Source organism: Saccoglossus kowalevskii, chromosome 15 (genome assembly GCF_978046115.1).
Source record: "Saccoglossus kowalevskii chromosome 15, keSacKowa6.1, whole genome shotgun sequence".
NCBI lineage: Eukaryota > Metazoa > Hemichordata > Enteropneusta > Harrimaniidae > Saccoglossus > Saccoglossus kowalevskii.
In genome coordinates this window covers 12,067,458-12,084,650 of record NC_140655.1, presented here as the reverse complement: position 1 = coordinate 12,084,650, position 17,193 = coordinate 12,067,458, and the positions used below count along the sequence as shown (strand labels likewise).

General features: G+C 34.0%; 2 protein-coding genes across 2 annotated transcripts in view; one reads left to right on the top strand and one right to left on the bottom strand.

Moving 5' to 3' along the window:
- The window catches only part of LOC100372940 (protein ELYS-like), an 83,375-nt gene that overhangs the window by 33,826 nt on the left and 32,356 nt on the right, over positions 1-17,193 (top strand). The window lies entirely within an intron of this gene.
- Positions 276-15,093, bottom strand: LOC146733951 (uncharacterized). The gene is made up of 2 exons (XM_085508292.1): positions 14,928-15,093; positions 276-1,829 (listed from the first exon to the last, which is right to left on the bottom strand). Exon 2 carries the CDS (start codon positions 1,616-1,618, stop codon positions 551-553), a length of 1,068 nt encoding a protein of 355 aa, XP_085364418.1. The 5' UTR covers positions 1,619-1,829; positions 14,928-15,093; the 3' UTR covers positions 276-550.

The window sequence follows — 17,193 nt, the reverse complement described above, 5'->3', positions numbered from 1 at the left end:
AATTCACATCACACACATTGTTGCTTAGCAACTACAGATCTGAAGCTTGAGAACATGGGATACATTGGCAAAATATCAGAAATGTGTTGCATTTGTTTCAGTGGCTTCCGAACCCTGGAAGACATCAGAAACAGAGACGTCAGTGTAATTATTCTATGGGCTATAAGGCGATTTTATAAATTTTGGTGGTGAAAATGGACGCCTGCTCAATTTAAAAAGGTCAAACTCTGTGCATCAAATATATTTCTACTTACAAGATAACTTGAGAGCCAGTATCAACTTGAGTCTGGTTTTAATCTGATGTGACATGAACAAGATTACAAAAAAATGTCATATACACAACTTGAAACAAACACTGACAAAAGAAAAACTAGTTCATCCTTATGCATAAATTTGACTACAGGATCCTATCCCTATTCATGTTTTCATTTGTGAAATGTCAGCCAAATGTTAATAATAGTAGGCACTTTTTTTATTGAAAACTAAGTATTACACTTTTTCTTACATGGATGAACTTGCAGAACTATTTGATGCGGAATTGACGCTATCATCAGTAATTTTCACGACTTGCATCTTGTGATTCATCTGAATTCGGGCGACGATACAAGTAGGCATGTTGATAGTTGATTGGTTGTTGAAGATTGAGTACGGCTGCACTACTGGTGGAGACTTCGTCCATGTATCTGATTCCCATCTTTTGATTGGTATACATGTTGGTCCCGTTCTGATAGCCGGGCATCTCCATTAGGACGCCTTTCATGTTCCTCATCACCTTGAACCAATAGTTTGTGTAGTTCATTCTATCAGCCATTTTAACGATAGCGGCTAGACTGTCTGCGCTTAACTCCAAATAGTTCAAATTTATCAACGTGTCAAAGGTGTCTTCTGGCAGACAGTACAAAGGGTTATACGACAAATCTAAATTTTCAAGTGTTTCTTGGTTAGAAAATGCCTTAGCCTCCACTACACTAATGATATTCGTACGTAAAGAAAGTGTGGTTAAATTTATCAAGTTGTCAAATAATGTATTTTTTAGGTTTTTAATTCTATTTTTGCTTAAATCTAGAATTTTTAAAGTATCTCTGGCTATTAGTGCTTTTTCGATATCATTATTAAGCAAATTGTCATGAAGACGGAGTTCCTTTATTTTAAGGAGGTCAAGAAAGGATCCGTTATCTAGGTCGTAGATTTTGTTTCCACTTAAGTCAAGCAGTTCTGTTTTCTGAAGTCCCCAAAATGAATTTGTAGGTAGCACTCGCACATTATTGTAGCTGACATCTAAATACTTGACCTCGTTACAGTTAAGGAAGTCGCCCTCTTCTATTTGCAGGATATCATTCCAACTGAGATCCAGAAATATAAGTTTTTGTAATCCCGAACAGAAATCGAGGCTCTCAAGTGTCTCAAGTTGATTATCTCGAAATATCAGATGCGTTGTGTTCAACGGTACTGTGCTGGGTATGGTCGACAAGTTCTGACTGCTGCAGTCAACGACCAAAGCGTCCATCGTTTCGTTGCATGTGCACATTGATGGACACGCGGATATTTGTGTCAAAGTTACGATCAGTAGAAACGCACATGGCAGTGATAACGCGATTGCTGTTTCAAGTCGTGTCATTTTTGGCACTCTCTTGTCAGTCTTGTGATCTGCAGAGTAATTCTGGTACTTCCTACTGGGTAAGGTTATGGCGAATAAAACTCATCCTGGCATTTCAGTTTTTATAGTCCGTTCGTATAGTCCCAGTGTTTTGCTTAGGTAGCCTTCTTAATGTGTTGGAACACACCTGGTAGATATTATTGGATTAATTTCAGCTATTCACCTTTATATCCTGTAATATATAAAACACAGATGAGGAAAGTAAGGTATGGAACAGTCATTAGGTCATGGTCTATTTGTGGTGCATGCATAAATTACAAAGATAGTGAAAATAAGTATGATTTTAAGGATCCAGTGCACAACAAATGTATTTTTTGGGGTTTATAGTTGTGAAACTGCTGATATGCAAATTACCTAATTAATATTCACAGCAACATATAATTATGTGGTAGGTTACAACAGTTAAACAATAGTGGTGAAACTGTTGATATGCAAATTACCTAATTAATATTCACAGCAACGTATAATTATGTGGTAGGTTACAACAGTTAAACAATAGTGGTGAAGCTCTTGATATGCAAATTACCTAATTAATATTCACAGCAACGTATAATTGTGTGGTAGGTTACAACAGTTAAACAATAGTGGTGAAACTCTTGATATGCAAATTACCTAATTAATATTCACAGCAACATATAATTGTGTGGTAGGTTACAACAGTTAACAATAGTGGTGAAACTGTTGATATGCAAATTACCTAATTAATATTCACAGCAACATATAATTGTGTGGTAGGTTACAACAGTTAACAATAGTGGTGAAACTGTTGATATGCAAATTACCTAATTAATATTCACAGACAATGTATAATTGTGTGGTAGGTTACAACAGTTACAACATTGTAACAGTAATGTCTACTTTAGCCAATTTCATATTGTACTGAAATGAAAAGCCCAGTGATTGTTGTGCAAGATCTACATGTATGACATAGGCCACAGAAATTGCAATCTGCCAAAATGCAGTAGCTTCTACCAAAGGAAGCAGATCCATCTAAAAAGATCTTCTAATTTGGTATCATGTGATTCATTACTATAGTATCTAACTAATCATTGAAGAAACCTGTGAGCTTTCTCTATTGACTAAAAGTGTGTATGCTTTCGCATCAAATAAAATAAAATGGCCCCCAAAAATGATGTATATTGGTTTCCCTGGCAAACTGAATCCAATTCTTTCTGTAATTTAAACTCAAATGCAGAATCCATAAAATAGAAGAGAACTGTCAGTGAATATAAGTTTGTAGAGATTAATCATCTCTGTACTAATGGTTTTGTTTGCAAGTGTCGAAAAATGCCTCGTTACGTTTGATGTTGTTGCGTATAGTATAAGTAGTGTGTGGATGAAGTTCCTCGGTTTCTTGGAATCATTTCTATGCTCCCTATTCCCATCCTGTTAAATTAATAAAGAAAATCCATTATTTAAGTAAAACATTTTATTTTTCATATTCTGTAATGGGTTGATATACCGGTACTCAACTGCTAACTTTTTGCTGTGCTACCGGTATATTATAATTTTACGAGGACATATCACCAATGTCAGTGATTCAAGCCCTTCGAACGTCATCATTTTTCTCGCCAAAATTTAGGTGCAACAATTTTCATGTTTAGTATGTATTTTGGGATAATAACAGGAAAAAGTTTGAAACGAGGAATCGTGGATTTGGTTTCATTCGTCCTTCTTTGTCACATCATAACCCCGAAAGATCTGATTTGAATAAAACTTCTTGGACAAATTGTTTAGTGTATTTGCAGTGGCTGATTACACATGTTGATTGACACAATGTCACAATCAAAGGCTCTTTTGGTCAAAATATTTAATTTTTGATCACAAAGTAGTGCTGAAAATGTTGAAGCTTTGCATTGCCCAATTTTATTCAAACTTGGAATTTATACTCAGTATTATAAGACACAGCATGCACAACTGGTCATTTTCAGTTACAGAATATGGCTGAAATTTTAAGCTTTGCATTGACCAATTTTATTCAAACTTGGAATTTATACTCAGTATTATAAGACACAGCACGCACAACTGGTCATTTTCAGTTACAGAATATGGCTGAAATTTTAAGCTTTGCATTGACCAATTTCATTCAAAATAGATACAAACTCATATTGTGAGAAACTGTGTTTCCAGCACATTTCAGTGGTATTGTTCAGGCAGAATTGGAAACTTGTTCCAGTTTATTCTTGCTACTTTGTCTTACCTAAGACACGTACCTTTGACAAAATAGAGAAACGCAATCATGTAGGTTTATTTTGTGAAAGACGACAAATTTAACTTAAATTTGACTTAATTAAGTGAAATTTGTCATGAAGAGAAATTGGTTTTTCATAGCTTCCTCAGCCCTAGCCATTATATAACGTAAGGAATAATAGAAACTTGCATTATTTCATTATTTCTTTACTATTACTACTCCTAAGTCATTATTGTCCCCGTCAGTACAGGTATACAATCTGTACTTTTATGGCTGCTTGATATCACTTCTCCAGTGAATATATATTTTCTATAACAGTCTGTATTTATCCATTCTAAAAAAAAGAATGCACAGTCACAGTACTTTTGATTCGTTAGGGCTTGTGATTGAAATATTACTATATTTGTTTGTCCCTTGATTCAATACTGCTATTGTCATCAGCTGGGCATGTGCTGCGTTTTCCTTATTCCCTGATTTTATTTCATGAAATATTGATTTAGTAGGTCCATTGGCACTTAGGTCTGCAGGTAATGTCAAGAATGAACGAGACCCCAGTTGGCACCGGCAGGCCCTGAAACTGCTACTTATGAGTAACACAGCCCTGTCGTGCAGTCCTGTAGGGTAAATCTTTTTCTGTAACAAGCATGGGCCAACAGGGTGAACGCTAACTTCACAAGTCAACTGACGCGAATAATTGGTGTTGTTTATTGCTAACCATACGTAGGATTTCTCAATATGTTGCATGCTTGTTGTTGTTGTAAGTATCTTAGATCAGCTTCAAATAAAAAAAAAAAAAATCACCAAATTGGCATGTTTCCAGTTAATACGAAGACAATGAACAATTGAAACATGGACAGGTACAGATCATTATTTATGCCGTTTCCACTTATGAAGTCAACCTTTCACCCAAGTGTAACATAAGTTAGTACATTTGATGGAGTGCTGTTTTACCTTGATTCTAAAGTCCTCCCCAGTCTGTTCAAAATAAGAATTTACAGTTCTCGACCAAAAGTCATGAAAAATAAACTTTAATGACAAATATAACACTCCTGTTGATGTCGTGTTTTTTTTCCTCCATTTATTTCGGTGTACGCTTTCAGCAGTCGTTGCATTAAAATAATATTATGGGTTGGTTAGGAAATGGCACCTTCCCAGTTCATGGATTTATGAATACCATAATTTTTACTGCCAAATGTTTGTTTTTACATAATTTTTTCAATAATGTCTATCATTTTTAATCTCATCAACATAATTTCTGATTGGATATAAAGTCACGATCAAAAATGTTGAAAAAAATTATATTATGATGAAATAAGTTGACTGAGGCATTCCACGTGTTTTTCATGTTATTTCAAAAATATTTGGGGGCAATCGATTTCCTTCCACTCTCTTGCTTAAGTTCATATTTTATTTCATTTTCTATGACTGTAGCGTTTAATTTTAGGATCAGACGAAAAGTTTTCATTGAACGTTTTGAACATTGGCGTAAAAATTCATGACAGAAGCTAGAAGCTAAGTTTACGGTGAAAGACGACTGAAGTTAACGATGGTTGTTAAAGGATTACATTTGAATGTTGTACATTTGTCATATAACACTGAATGTAACAGAAGCAGCTACAATTGTTATGAAATACCTATAATGATAGTTGCTGATATCGAATGTTCGAATTCGTTCTAACCTACTTACCGAGACAAAGCTAAGACCCTCAGCAGAACCCTAGAGATATGTCTGCTTGTTGAGTATCCTGAGAATACTTTGTCTTGTGTGTGAATAATACAGGTTTTATAACTAAATTATGTCATGCGACCTTTAACCTTCCAAGGGATCAACCACTGAAGATTGAGGGGGGAATGGTATATTGAATTAAAACTTACATACCAGCGAAAACAGTTCAAGCTCAGAAACTGATTTTTATTTTAAACACTGCTGCAGCCTCAAGTATCCATGAGTGTTGTGTTTGGGTTCTATACAGTTTACCAAACCCACCACCAACTTGCGTTATAGACAGATTGCTTTTCATTCCAAAGTTTGTTTTACAGATTGACATTTGACCTGTGGCGATTTATACACTATTTGCCTCGTGTCTATCCACCCCTGTTTATGTAATGGTTTCATCCACAGAGTTTGGAAGATGTTTCATATAGTTTTATGCTTACTAATTAAAAGTTATTGGCCACGTTATGGTAATTATTGTCATACCTGTAAGTCAGGTGAATAAAATCTGCCTAAGAAAAAAAAGAAATAAAAAAAAAAGCCATAACATTGCTTAACATTCTTTCATTTACCCAAAACTATACAGAAACAGTGATTTTGTTCAGGCTTATGTCATTTATTATGTATGAAACACTGATTCTGATTGATTCATGATGTTGATTTCACTTTAGTATAGAACACTGATTTAGATTTGTTTATACAGTCATCAGCGATAGATAGCTGATTTTGGTTGGTTAAATTTGTTTCAAACATGATGTCTGCTTGAATAATTTGTCTGAATCAAACTAATTTCCTGGATTAATGTAAACATGCTTGTTTTTTTTTAAAAAAAAATAAACTTGTTGATCACGCCTTGAAGGTATATGTGAGACTACACAAAAACCTGAAATACTAAGCCTGAAGTAAACTCTCCATATAATGATATTAATCCGACAATTCTTTCTTTTCTCACTAAACTAAAATGTTAATCCGCTCTGTTGGGCTGAGTGTTCTGACCTAAATTATTGTGAAATGTGTGTTTTTTGTTATCCCATTGAGATAAAAATGATAAACCTCTGCCCATGAGCATGAAATCTTTGGGTGGTTCTGCCGAGGGATTTCAGATTTTATCGCTGTCGGTGTTGATTCCTTTTTTCATGTTTTTTTGTATTATGTATGTATCTTAAGGTAATCTGATTAGAGATTTTCATAAGACGCGCACTCATGGTTCAAGATTTGAACACTTAATCTGTTATCTGGCAAAAATGTGGTGGATATATCATTTTCTAGATTACCATATTTACTGTATTGGCATATTTGCTGTACAAGTGTAAGCACATGTATGTGAGTTGTGTATGGTTAAATGAATGTATTTTAATGATCGAGCGTACAATAAATATTGAAGATTTCTAATACAAATTTTACAGTTGTAACAACAATTTGTGGTTTTGTGTGTGTGTACGTTTCCCAGAGAATATATCTTGTAACAGAGAAAATATTTTCATATCACAATCCTCTACCCATAAACTGTGATCACACTGGTGAATTATGTCACATGACTACTAAGTAAACAAAATTCTAACCCAATAATTTGGGTGTTGCTGATACATGTACCCTGGTGAGTGGGAGACCAACGCTATAGGCATATGATCTGATATGACCCCAACGTATCAGATATAAACAAGGTATCTGTTGTCTCTGTGCTTACATGTAATTATTACACTGGATTTACAGTCAAGTGTTTATAGGGAATGGTGGCTGTGATTGACAAGTCAAGTATAAACATTCTGTTGCTAGGCAACAAACAGCTCTGTTTGCTCATTGCTATTATTTTTGTGAAGTTGCATGCAGGTATGGTTGTTGAAAGAGTTCAGGATTTGTTTATTTATTTTTTTCAATTTCGAGAGGGAACCGCAAACTCGTTTGTGTGTAGTGTTGCCATGAAGGACAAAGTCTTTGTTTATGTATTTGTCTTATCATGATAAGGTAGCCAAGCACCAGTTTATTAACTTCAATGTATCTGTATCTCCAGTTTGTTAATGCAGTTCATTTTTTTTTTTTGCTGAGTACAGCACATTCTGTGTATAATGTACAAAAGTCATGTATTTGTATTACCTGTGTTAAGTGACGTGATATGTACATGAATTGCATACACGTGTCTTCGCTATTCAACAAATATACAGTTTTTATTTTAAACCCAATTTGATTTCACAAGTTAGGGAAAATTGCAAAATGTAGCAGTGAATATTTCACTTGTTGCTAGGAAATTGCAGTGACATTCTGCAGTCCTATGTAATTGTGGTTACTTCACTTGGACCCTAGGGGAGTCACAGTGGATTTCACAGGAAAGGTTTACAATGATAATTGTGGGAAATAGAATTTTGGTGATTGTTTTGTCTTCTTACAGGATCCATAGCATTGGAAAAATCATTTTGAAAGTCTTTGGGTTTGTTGAGGTCCGGAAAGTCTTTGAGTTGTCTTTAAATTACAGGGAAAATGAAAAAATCTTTGAAAAGTCTGTAAATTTCTTAATAGTTATTAATTCATTAGTTCAATCAAATGGAATTTTGGATTTTCACCAAATTTTTTTTTTAGCTCCGTTGTCGACTTTGTCAAGCGAAGCTTATCATATAAGTGATTGTCCATCGTCATTGTCTGCATCAAATTTTTACTTTTTTAACCTCTTTTTGAAAACTACAAGCCTGATTGCTTTGATACTTTGTACATATGCACCTTGGGTAGACCTCACCTAAATTTGTTCATTTCATGATGAAACCTTTAATTCTCCGATTTTGATGAATATTTTGGTCATTTTAGGTGAAAAGTGATATTTTCGACTTTTTGTTAAAAACTGCAAGTCTGATTGATTCTATATTATACATATAGCTGCTACAGGTGGACTTCTTTCAGATTTGTTTATTTTGTGATGATAACTTCAATTCTTTAATTGAAATGTGCATTGCTGACAGCAAGGCTATCTCAGCAGAGTGGCTGCTTGTTCCTTATATTACTCGATATTTCTGGAAATTTCGGGATCACCAGATCATTTGAGTAAATTTTCAGTTTTTACTCAAACAATTTGGCTATTTTTGGCCCAATCTTGTGAAAGAAAGTGCAGACTATAATGTGATGAAAAGAGGGAACTAGTGGTGAAAAGGCTAGATGTCATCATTTCTGTATAAAATTACATTTTGAGAAATATGATAATAAAAATTTGGTGGAATTCATATATTTTCAGGTATGTTAATGTACAGTCCCTTAACACCCGGTTAGGAAACGCTCCGAGTTCTATTGTCACAATGTGTGTTTCGCGTTCGTAAAATTAGCTCATTGGTAATCTCCACACTGTCAACACTTAAAAACACGCAATATTTGTAGACGAACAGAAGAGCTCGAAAAAAATGCTATGATGTTGTTTCCCCATAAGCGCAACACGCACTGTACACACGCCTCAGGCGATTCACACCTTAGAATAACAACGTTTCTTAACCGGGTATTGCAGAACTGTGGTTAATGTAACACCATAACCTACACTGGTAAGATTTATGACATTGTAAACCGCTGTCACTGTTCAGTCTATATCATGTAATTTATTTGTCTTTGAATGCTATGAAAGCAAACAAACTATAATGGAGCAATTGTGCCATGAGTTTTATTGGCCATTTAACGGCCGTTAGTTTTTCTGAAATCATTCTTTTCTTTTCATTTTTCATACGGCTTTGACAGAAGTGGGGGTTTATTTTCCCATGGTACATCAGTTTATTGTTGTTGATTTTCCACGTTTTTACTTTAAAGGCTAGTCATTGAATATTAAATGCATCATTCTACACACACGGATGTTCAGCTTACACACACATGACGCTAATCATGTGGTGTGAAGGATGTCCGTTTCTGTCACTGCCATTCATTGTTACAATTATGTAAAACAAAGCCCCAATTTATAAAACATTAACTTTGCACTGCTTGTCTCACCACCCTGACGATGATTTGAAGATAACAGGATTGACCTGCTGACAATGTTGTTAGGTTGACCAAGCTGTCTAGTTGGTAGAGCTGATTTCATTAAGATTGATCATCAATTCATTTGATATTATTAGTTACAGTCTAGTAATGTGCTGCTACAGTGACACATTTTTATAGTTATAGGTAATGTAATGGAATACTAGTAACCAACATACATGTATATACAATTATGTATTTTCAGTTGGTCAAACTAATGGCAATTCATTTTATATTGATTAAAATAATGGTTATCAATTTGTCCAATTTAATGGATATATTTGTTGTTCTCGTAAATCAAATGGTCATCATGTTTAATCTCCAACTCGTCACCTTACACCAAACCTAATGTAGCATTGAAAATTTCTCTGCTGTCTTTAGAAACTGAGTGTCAGGGAATTTTGTTTTCACGAATTTAATAAAATCTTCAAATCATGAAAATCATGCAGTATTTATGTCTGTGCACGGCAATGTAATATTCTATTTGTGTGCACAGGATAAAAGCATCATTCCCACTCAATATTTCTTCGAATGTTTATTTTACAGTCAACCCAGTGAATAATTCATTAGTCATTTAAAGTGTTACAATCGTCGTGCAAAGTGTATTCAAATTCAGTGTACACAGACCATATGTTATGTACTGCGCATGGCACCCATGACTAAAATGTTGCTGTACGATGACAGTGTTGCGATTAAATTTGATAATTACTTGGAATCACAATAACCCAAAACAAGCGATCAATCTATTGATTAAGTACCACTGTCCTATCTGCTCATTTACATAATTTGAAATGTACATCAAGATATTAGGATTTTCCAAATTAAGTCAACCTAACGCACCCACACACGAAATATCTAATCAATCCAAATAAACAGATTGCAATAAAATTGAAAATGACAGTTTTCATAAAAAAGTTGAAAAAATGTAGATATTAAAAACAAAATTCTGAACGAGTTCTCTTTAACTTACCTACACCAAATCTTAATATTAGTTTTCAAGAAGAAGTGTTTTTTCTGAAAAGTAGACAAGAGTCGTATCCCAAATGCCACATCAGCTGCTAGGGGTCTATCAGTTTGTTGATGGGGGTTTAACAGTATTAGATTCAATTCTTATTTGAACATTAAAGTTTGACTCAATGTTATTGGTTAGCCCCTATACCATCTGACCTAGTGTCCCGTGCTGTCTCCGCCTTCCTCTCCATCAATAGGTCATTGTTTTTTGGACATAATTTATTATGAAATAAACTCCACCAGTTCATATATTACTGAGAATGTCTTTGTTTCTTGTCACTTATGATATGATGAATCGTCATGTTTATAGCCTGCTTGTTTGTTATCGCTAGGTTACGATAGTTATCTCCGAGAGGGCAACAGGTGTGTCTAGTGTCAGAGCTCTCGCAATGTGATTTTATCAACTTAATGGGAAGGGGTAAAGTGGAATAAACAAAATAACACTTTCGGGATTAAAATTTGGATTTACAAAAAACTGATAATGTATCATGAACTAATCCCAGATCCTTTTCTGTGTGTATAGGTTGCTATATCGGCAGCTTATTATACTTAGCGGTTGTCTTCTGTTTCTCAAGTGCCGAGTGAGTTGTCTATTCTCTCGGACTCGTCTACCCCATCGTGCTTAATCTCTGTAGCAGTGATTTGAGTTACCGGTATGTCACGTTACGTAATGAATATTTGTATGATCATTTCATTAAACAAAAGTTTAAATAATGAAAGACGTATAGGCAGTTAATTTTCCTGAGATTCACTATAAATCGCTTGATTATATCTTTAGCAATGTAACATTGTTGTTTTTTTCATTGAGAACCTGTAGTATCTAGTACTCTGTCAGTATTGAATTAATTACCCCAGTTGTGATCAGATACATGTTTAGAACAATATCAAAGAGATTGAACTTGACATTCAACATTTAATTGTTCAGTTGACAATTTTTTCAAGGGTTTTATTCAGGCAGGAAGGGAGTAAATGAAATGTGGTTTTGGTGCACACCCTAAATTGTTCTATCTCAACAAATGTCATTCAAACTGCTCCCACCATGAATAACCTCACAATCTTTATTTTATTATCTATACATAACACTATTTTTTTTTTTTATTTCTTTTAGTCATTTCTTGACAAATGTATTTTTTCTATTTTTTGTCATGTAAATAATAAGTTGGGGCAAAGTTTTATACAGTCTATAATAGCACATATTCTGTAAACTTGTATTAATATTAAAATAATAGTGTCAAAAAAGCAATATAATTTTTAAAGAAAATGTTTTTTTTTACTTTCTCCCTTTTTTATAAATTATATGTGGAAATCAATGACAAATTAGTGTATTGGTTGTTGCATTGGACTTGTGATCGGTAGACCTAAGTTCAAACCCATCCTGGGGTTTGACACAGAAATGGGGTTGATCCACCCTTCCCCACCCTGGGTGAGTGTGCCACAGATTCAATAGGAAGGCTAAATCTGCTATCTGAGATTCATTCACTAATCGATGCAACTTTATGTTAATGTCTGTAAGAAGTGCTTGTGTTTGACTGGGCCTCATTGACAACAGGATAGTGCATTAAATTACCATGATGTCTCTATGATAGGAAGATGGTCACATAGCCATGTCTATGACATGATTTCTGTGGCAAAGTGCATTGTATGTTAGGATCCAGAGACAATAGTAACATTCAATGTCCAAAACCAAACATGCAAGCAACAAGAAAGCCTTCTGTAAATTAGATCTTGTGTGTATTTAGATATTTGGTGGGTCTTTGCTTTTAAAAACACAGAGCCATTCAGAATGTAAAATAAATACCAATATTGGGTTCAAAGTCACTATGTACATTCAATCTTTTTTTTTTTTGAATTCAAAATTTTCAAAATCAAAATCTGTTTCAAAATTAATGTTGTAATTTTGTGGGTTTTTTTTCAAAATGGTTTGATATTCTGTGAGCACTGTTTGATTTTTATGCAAATTTGAATGGTTCATTTTGTTAGTTGCATCTATTGTTTCAAGAAAGTCAGTTGTTTAATTTTTGTTTTGAAATCTTCAAACCACCCACCCTACCAAATTTGTTTTATAATTTGTAGAGAGGTCTTTTTTTCTCTGATACATGTTACTTTGAAGATCAACTGATGTCTACCTGTTGATCTGAGTCACCTATGTGAAGGCTAGACACGTAAAGTGACATTTTAATTAATATGTTAGATTGAGTCGGAAATTATGCAGACAAAATAGCTACACTTTTACAGAATCTATGTTAGTTCTTAAATTCCGTATAAATAACGTCACAAACACCAAGTTACATGTATATAGTGGCCTGCTTATGGTTGACTGATACTAAACGCTATTGCTTAACACTGACATAATGGAATGCTGCTGCTGTGTCATTGTTTGATGTAGGCCATTTCTTACCCTTTCCTCACACTGAATTAAAATGTCTACAAACTGGTTTGAATAACTATCAACTAACTGTGTGCATTCGTGTATAATCAAAAAATGTTAGAGACATGACAGTGATAGATTCAGCTTTCTCCTGTAAATATCAATTAATTTTGTCATTATAAAATGGATGGAGATAAGTGTTGGGTGTCAGTCTTCGTTTGTATTTGCTGGCAAGTAAAATGCAGGCATGACATCACCATACAGACTAGTAGTCAACAAACAAATGTAGCCAGTCCCTAGTGAGTTCTACGTTTAAATGGCCTGTGAATCAAGAGTTCATTTGTCGCCCAGAAGATTAATAACAAAATGTCAACTTTGCTGTTCCATACAGATGTGATGGTGAAAATAAAATGGTGATAAAATTGGAATTCCTGGAAATGTGTTTTAACTTATAATTAATTTAATCTTTTGTCAATGTTCACAAAATAAAGCATGCTATAAATAGTACACTAACAAATTACGAAATGAACTCCATGCTGAAAAAAAATGCAAGTAAATGAAATGTTACATGAGGTTAGCTGTTGATGCAGCAAAAGCTGTAGACTGGTTTGGCAGCAAGGGCTGCATGAAGTAGATGCAGAGGGGCGATGACTACTCAGGTTTAATAATGCAAAAAAGTCGTAAGATTGTGTCAAATAGCATTTTTTATGGTCATACAGTTCATATCTGAATAAAAACGGATTAATATTGATTATAATTACATGATTGAGAGTTTTAATATGGCGATCTTCTATATGAAAATTTTTATATATTTTCCTTGGTTTATTCTTTATTTACATAGAAACAAACTGGTTATTAAAGTATAATTCTGTATTTGCCTCTGATCTTCAAAAATGTTGGCCAACAGAATTTTCTTTCATAAATACCTTTAAATAGTGTTTATCAATAATTGAAAAAAATACGGAACTGTAGTAGAACTACACACAAATAAATTTTCTTCTTGATTCCTCTTTTCTTTTCCCTTGTGCACAGCTTAACAAACTTAAAATAAATGTCAGATTTCCGTATCTTGGTACCGCTTACTGATCCATGTCATTAGATGGACAATGCAGCCCTGACGACATTTCAATCTAATTTCTAAATGTGGTATGTCATTTTCCTCTTCACTGGCCAGCATGTGAAACAGACAATTTTTTTATTTGTGTACTTTGGGCAGTTGCTAGTCAGGTCAACATGTTTTATCTTTCAGTCATTGGGTCAGTAACATGACATCTTCCCGGTGGAATCGTCACATACCAAACTATATTAGCTCTGTTACAAGTGTACACACTCATGTAAACATCAGAAGTCTGTCTGTGATCAAAATAAGTCATATTTACTGATCCATTATTTATAATAAATGCATTGTTTGGTATCTGAGTGCTTTTTTGAGGAATGCGCTTCTGATTGAGCAAATGTAGTATTTGAAAAGTTTCGAAAATGATGAAATAAAAAATGCAAAATGTTCCCAACTTACAGCAAATAAGAAATTTTCAATAAATCAAATTGTTATCATTCAAATAATCATCCTCCATTATTGCTATGTGATTTGATTCTTTAAAAGAAAAATCAAAACCAGCACTTTTAATGAGTTTTCTGTCATATTTCCTGTTCTGAAAATATAAATTTCATGTTTGTGTTTAATTGACCAGCATTAAGTTGTTCAGATGTTAAATATTGAACACTGTAATGGAGATTCAAATCTGACATAAAATTTGAATTCTAAAATAGTTTACAGCCATGAGAAGTCTATAGAAAATAAGCTACCCAGTAAATACATTTATCATATATTACCTGCCAGTTTTAATCGTTCTCTGTCATGATCAATAAACCACCATAAACACTTTAGAATTAAGATATCCATTTCATTCACTATATCTTGAGCTTCTTTCACGATAGAAATCTGCTTTGAAATTTGAAATATAAACCGTATGGTACACAATTTGCTATCGTGTAAACGTATACATACCTGAGTTTACAAATGAAGATTTATTTGTCACACTACGCTGCTTTGAGTGGTAGCCCCATGGCGTTTATATCACGCGTAAAACAACTCTAAATGACAAGCTGTAATTCCACATCCAGTTTCTTTTCGGTTAGTGACCGCTGTTACACGCTGCCGAGGAAATAAGGTATTTTGCTCACCGCTGGGAGAATTGATCTGATATGACAGTAACAAAAGACGTATTTCTCACAGGGAGAAAAAAAAAATGTTTGTGCTTGATGTAATGAGCCGAAGGGAAATTAAATATTCTTTCGTGAGTGTGTTGATTAGGGATAGGCGTATTAGCAACAAATGGTTTTTATATTAGATTCAATAAAAGGTGAGAGAGTCCATTCAGTTGGAGGTAGGGGAGCTCACATCCTGAGGGGGGATGAAGATGACAATGTAGTCAGCTTAAAATGCAAATTAACATTCTAAACATTTAAAAAACTGGCAGAATTCCATTTTGCAAATACTGTTGGCTAAAGAGACTTTCATCAGATCGTGGAATTTAGTATAGAGGTGACATAAAACGAATAATAAATTTTATTATATACGTCTACATGCATGTCTGGAAATGAGAATGTTCCATGGTATGGGGGAGGGGGTTTACAATAGGGGAGTATTTGACCTCATCGGTTAAGGTTATGAAGCTAGTGTTTGTATTTCATACATTTATTCACTGTTACTGTTTGCTTTTAGACTATATTGTATCTGTGTTTCATATCACCATGGTAATATTTGAGTAGACCTGATAACATTTCGCATGATTTTTTTACCTTCTTCCTGTTCAATGTGTATTTTTAATGCCTACGCCTGTCTGGATTTGTTAATGTTTTCTTTCTTTCATTCATACGTACATTCAATCACCAGAGAATGTTGTAACTCTGCTTGATATAGACGTTGACAGAAGACATGCAACCTTATTGTAATTTGTTTTCTTACAATCATGTTCAAAGGGAACATGATGGCCTGTAGATCAGGTGACCCATATTTTCCGGCTTTTTGATGAACTCTTTTATTTTTGTCATCTTTGTTACAATTTGGCGAAAATTTTAATACGACACATTGCTTAGGGCAGTACGCTTGACTGACAATCTGTCAACTAAGGGCCAGACTTTTTTTATTCCTTGTTTCTCGAGTTTTTATAAGGCAATTTTTTTGAGGAGGGCGGGAAAAAAAATTAAATTAATTCTTTTTTTCCATTAGATTTGTGTGATTCTCAAAAAATTGTAAGTGAGATCATTGATCGGAGAGAAGAAATGAAATAAAATTTTATTCCATCTATAACCTTGTTACTCATCTGCGCAAGACTTCGGAACTTTGATCATGATACTCCCACGAAAATGCAACTTGGATTTGGTATGAGGCGGGCGGTAAAAAAATAAAGATAAAAATAATATTTTTTTAGCAATTTTTTGCGCTTAAAAGTCGGCGGGCGTGAGAAATTACGCTGAAATAAAATGTTGTTTTTATTTCATTTTCGGCTCCTGTTCATTCGGCGGGTTTGCGAAACAAGGGATAATAAAAGTCTGGCCTAACCAATGAATGAGTTTTAAATTTCAACTCTACCTCATAACATTCTTCTTCTTCCTCCTACTATTTGTTTACATAGGGCACCTTAGTCAGAAGTCAAATAATTTGCAAAATTACTTAATTTAATACACTTTACTAAATTGACTCAATTCACATTGTAGTTAATACGAATTAAACCTTCATAGATTAAAGAGGTCACAGCATTGTGATAACACTGCAGGCGAGTATACAAGGATATAATACCAGGACCTCATTCATGGGTTATTTTGTGTACTAAGCCTAACTAGGGTCCAACGTTCCCTCAGGGATGTATACAGTGGCTTTTTGTCTGCCAAAGCTAGGTAGCTCAGTACATCAATATACGATGTCTGAGTGGCCACAATGAATGATATACATGTACTAGGGTATTTCAAGATTGACATTTTTATATTTTTAATATTCTACTATTAAAATAAAAATAAAAAAGGATTTACTCTTGTGACACAATGTGGGGAAAGGTTTAAACTGGTTTTTCAAAGTAAAAAAAAAAAAAACATTCCAAAAGATTGTTAAAACTTTAGATAATGGAGGGATGTGTTAAGGTGTGTTTTTTAGCTCATCGGTTCGAAGGATCATGAATCGTCCGGCAGTTCTCTTTTATTCTGATTTTTTGTATGAAGATTCCTTATTGGTTGACAAATTTTCCATAAATCTGGGAGTTGGGTAAAAAAAAAAT

Excerpts from the sequence above, each read along its gene's own strand:
- LOC146733951 (XM_085508292.1), bottom strand. The coding sequence starts at position 1,618 with ATGACACGACTTGAAACAGCAATCGCGTTATCACTGCCATGTGCGTTT.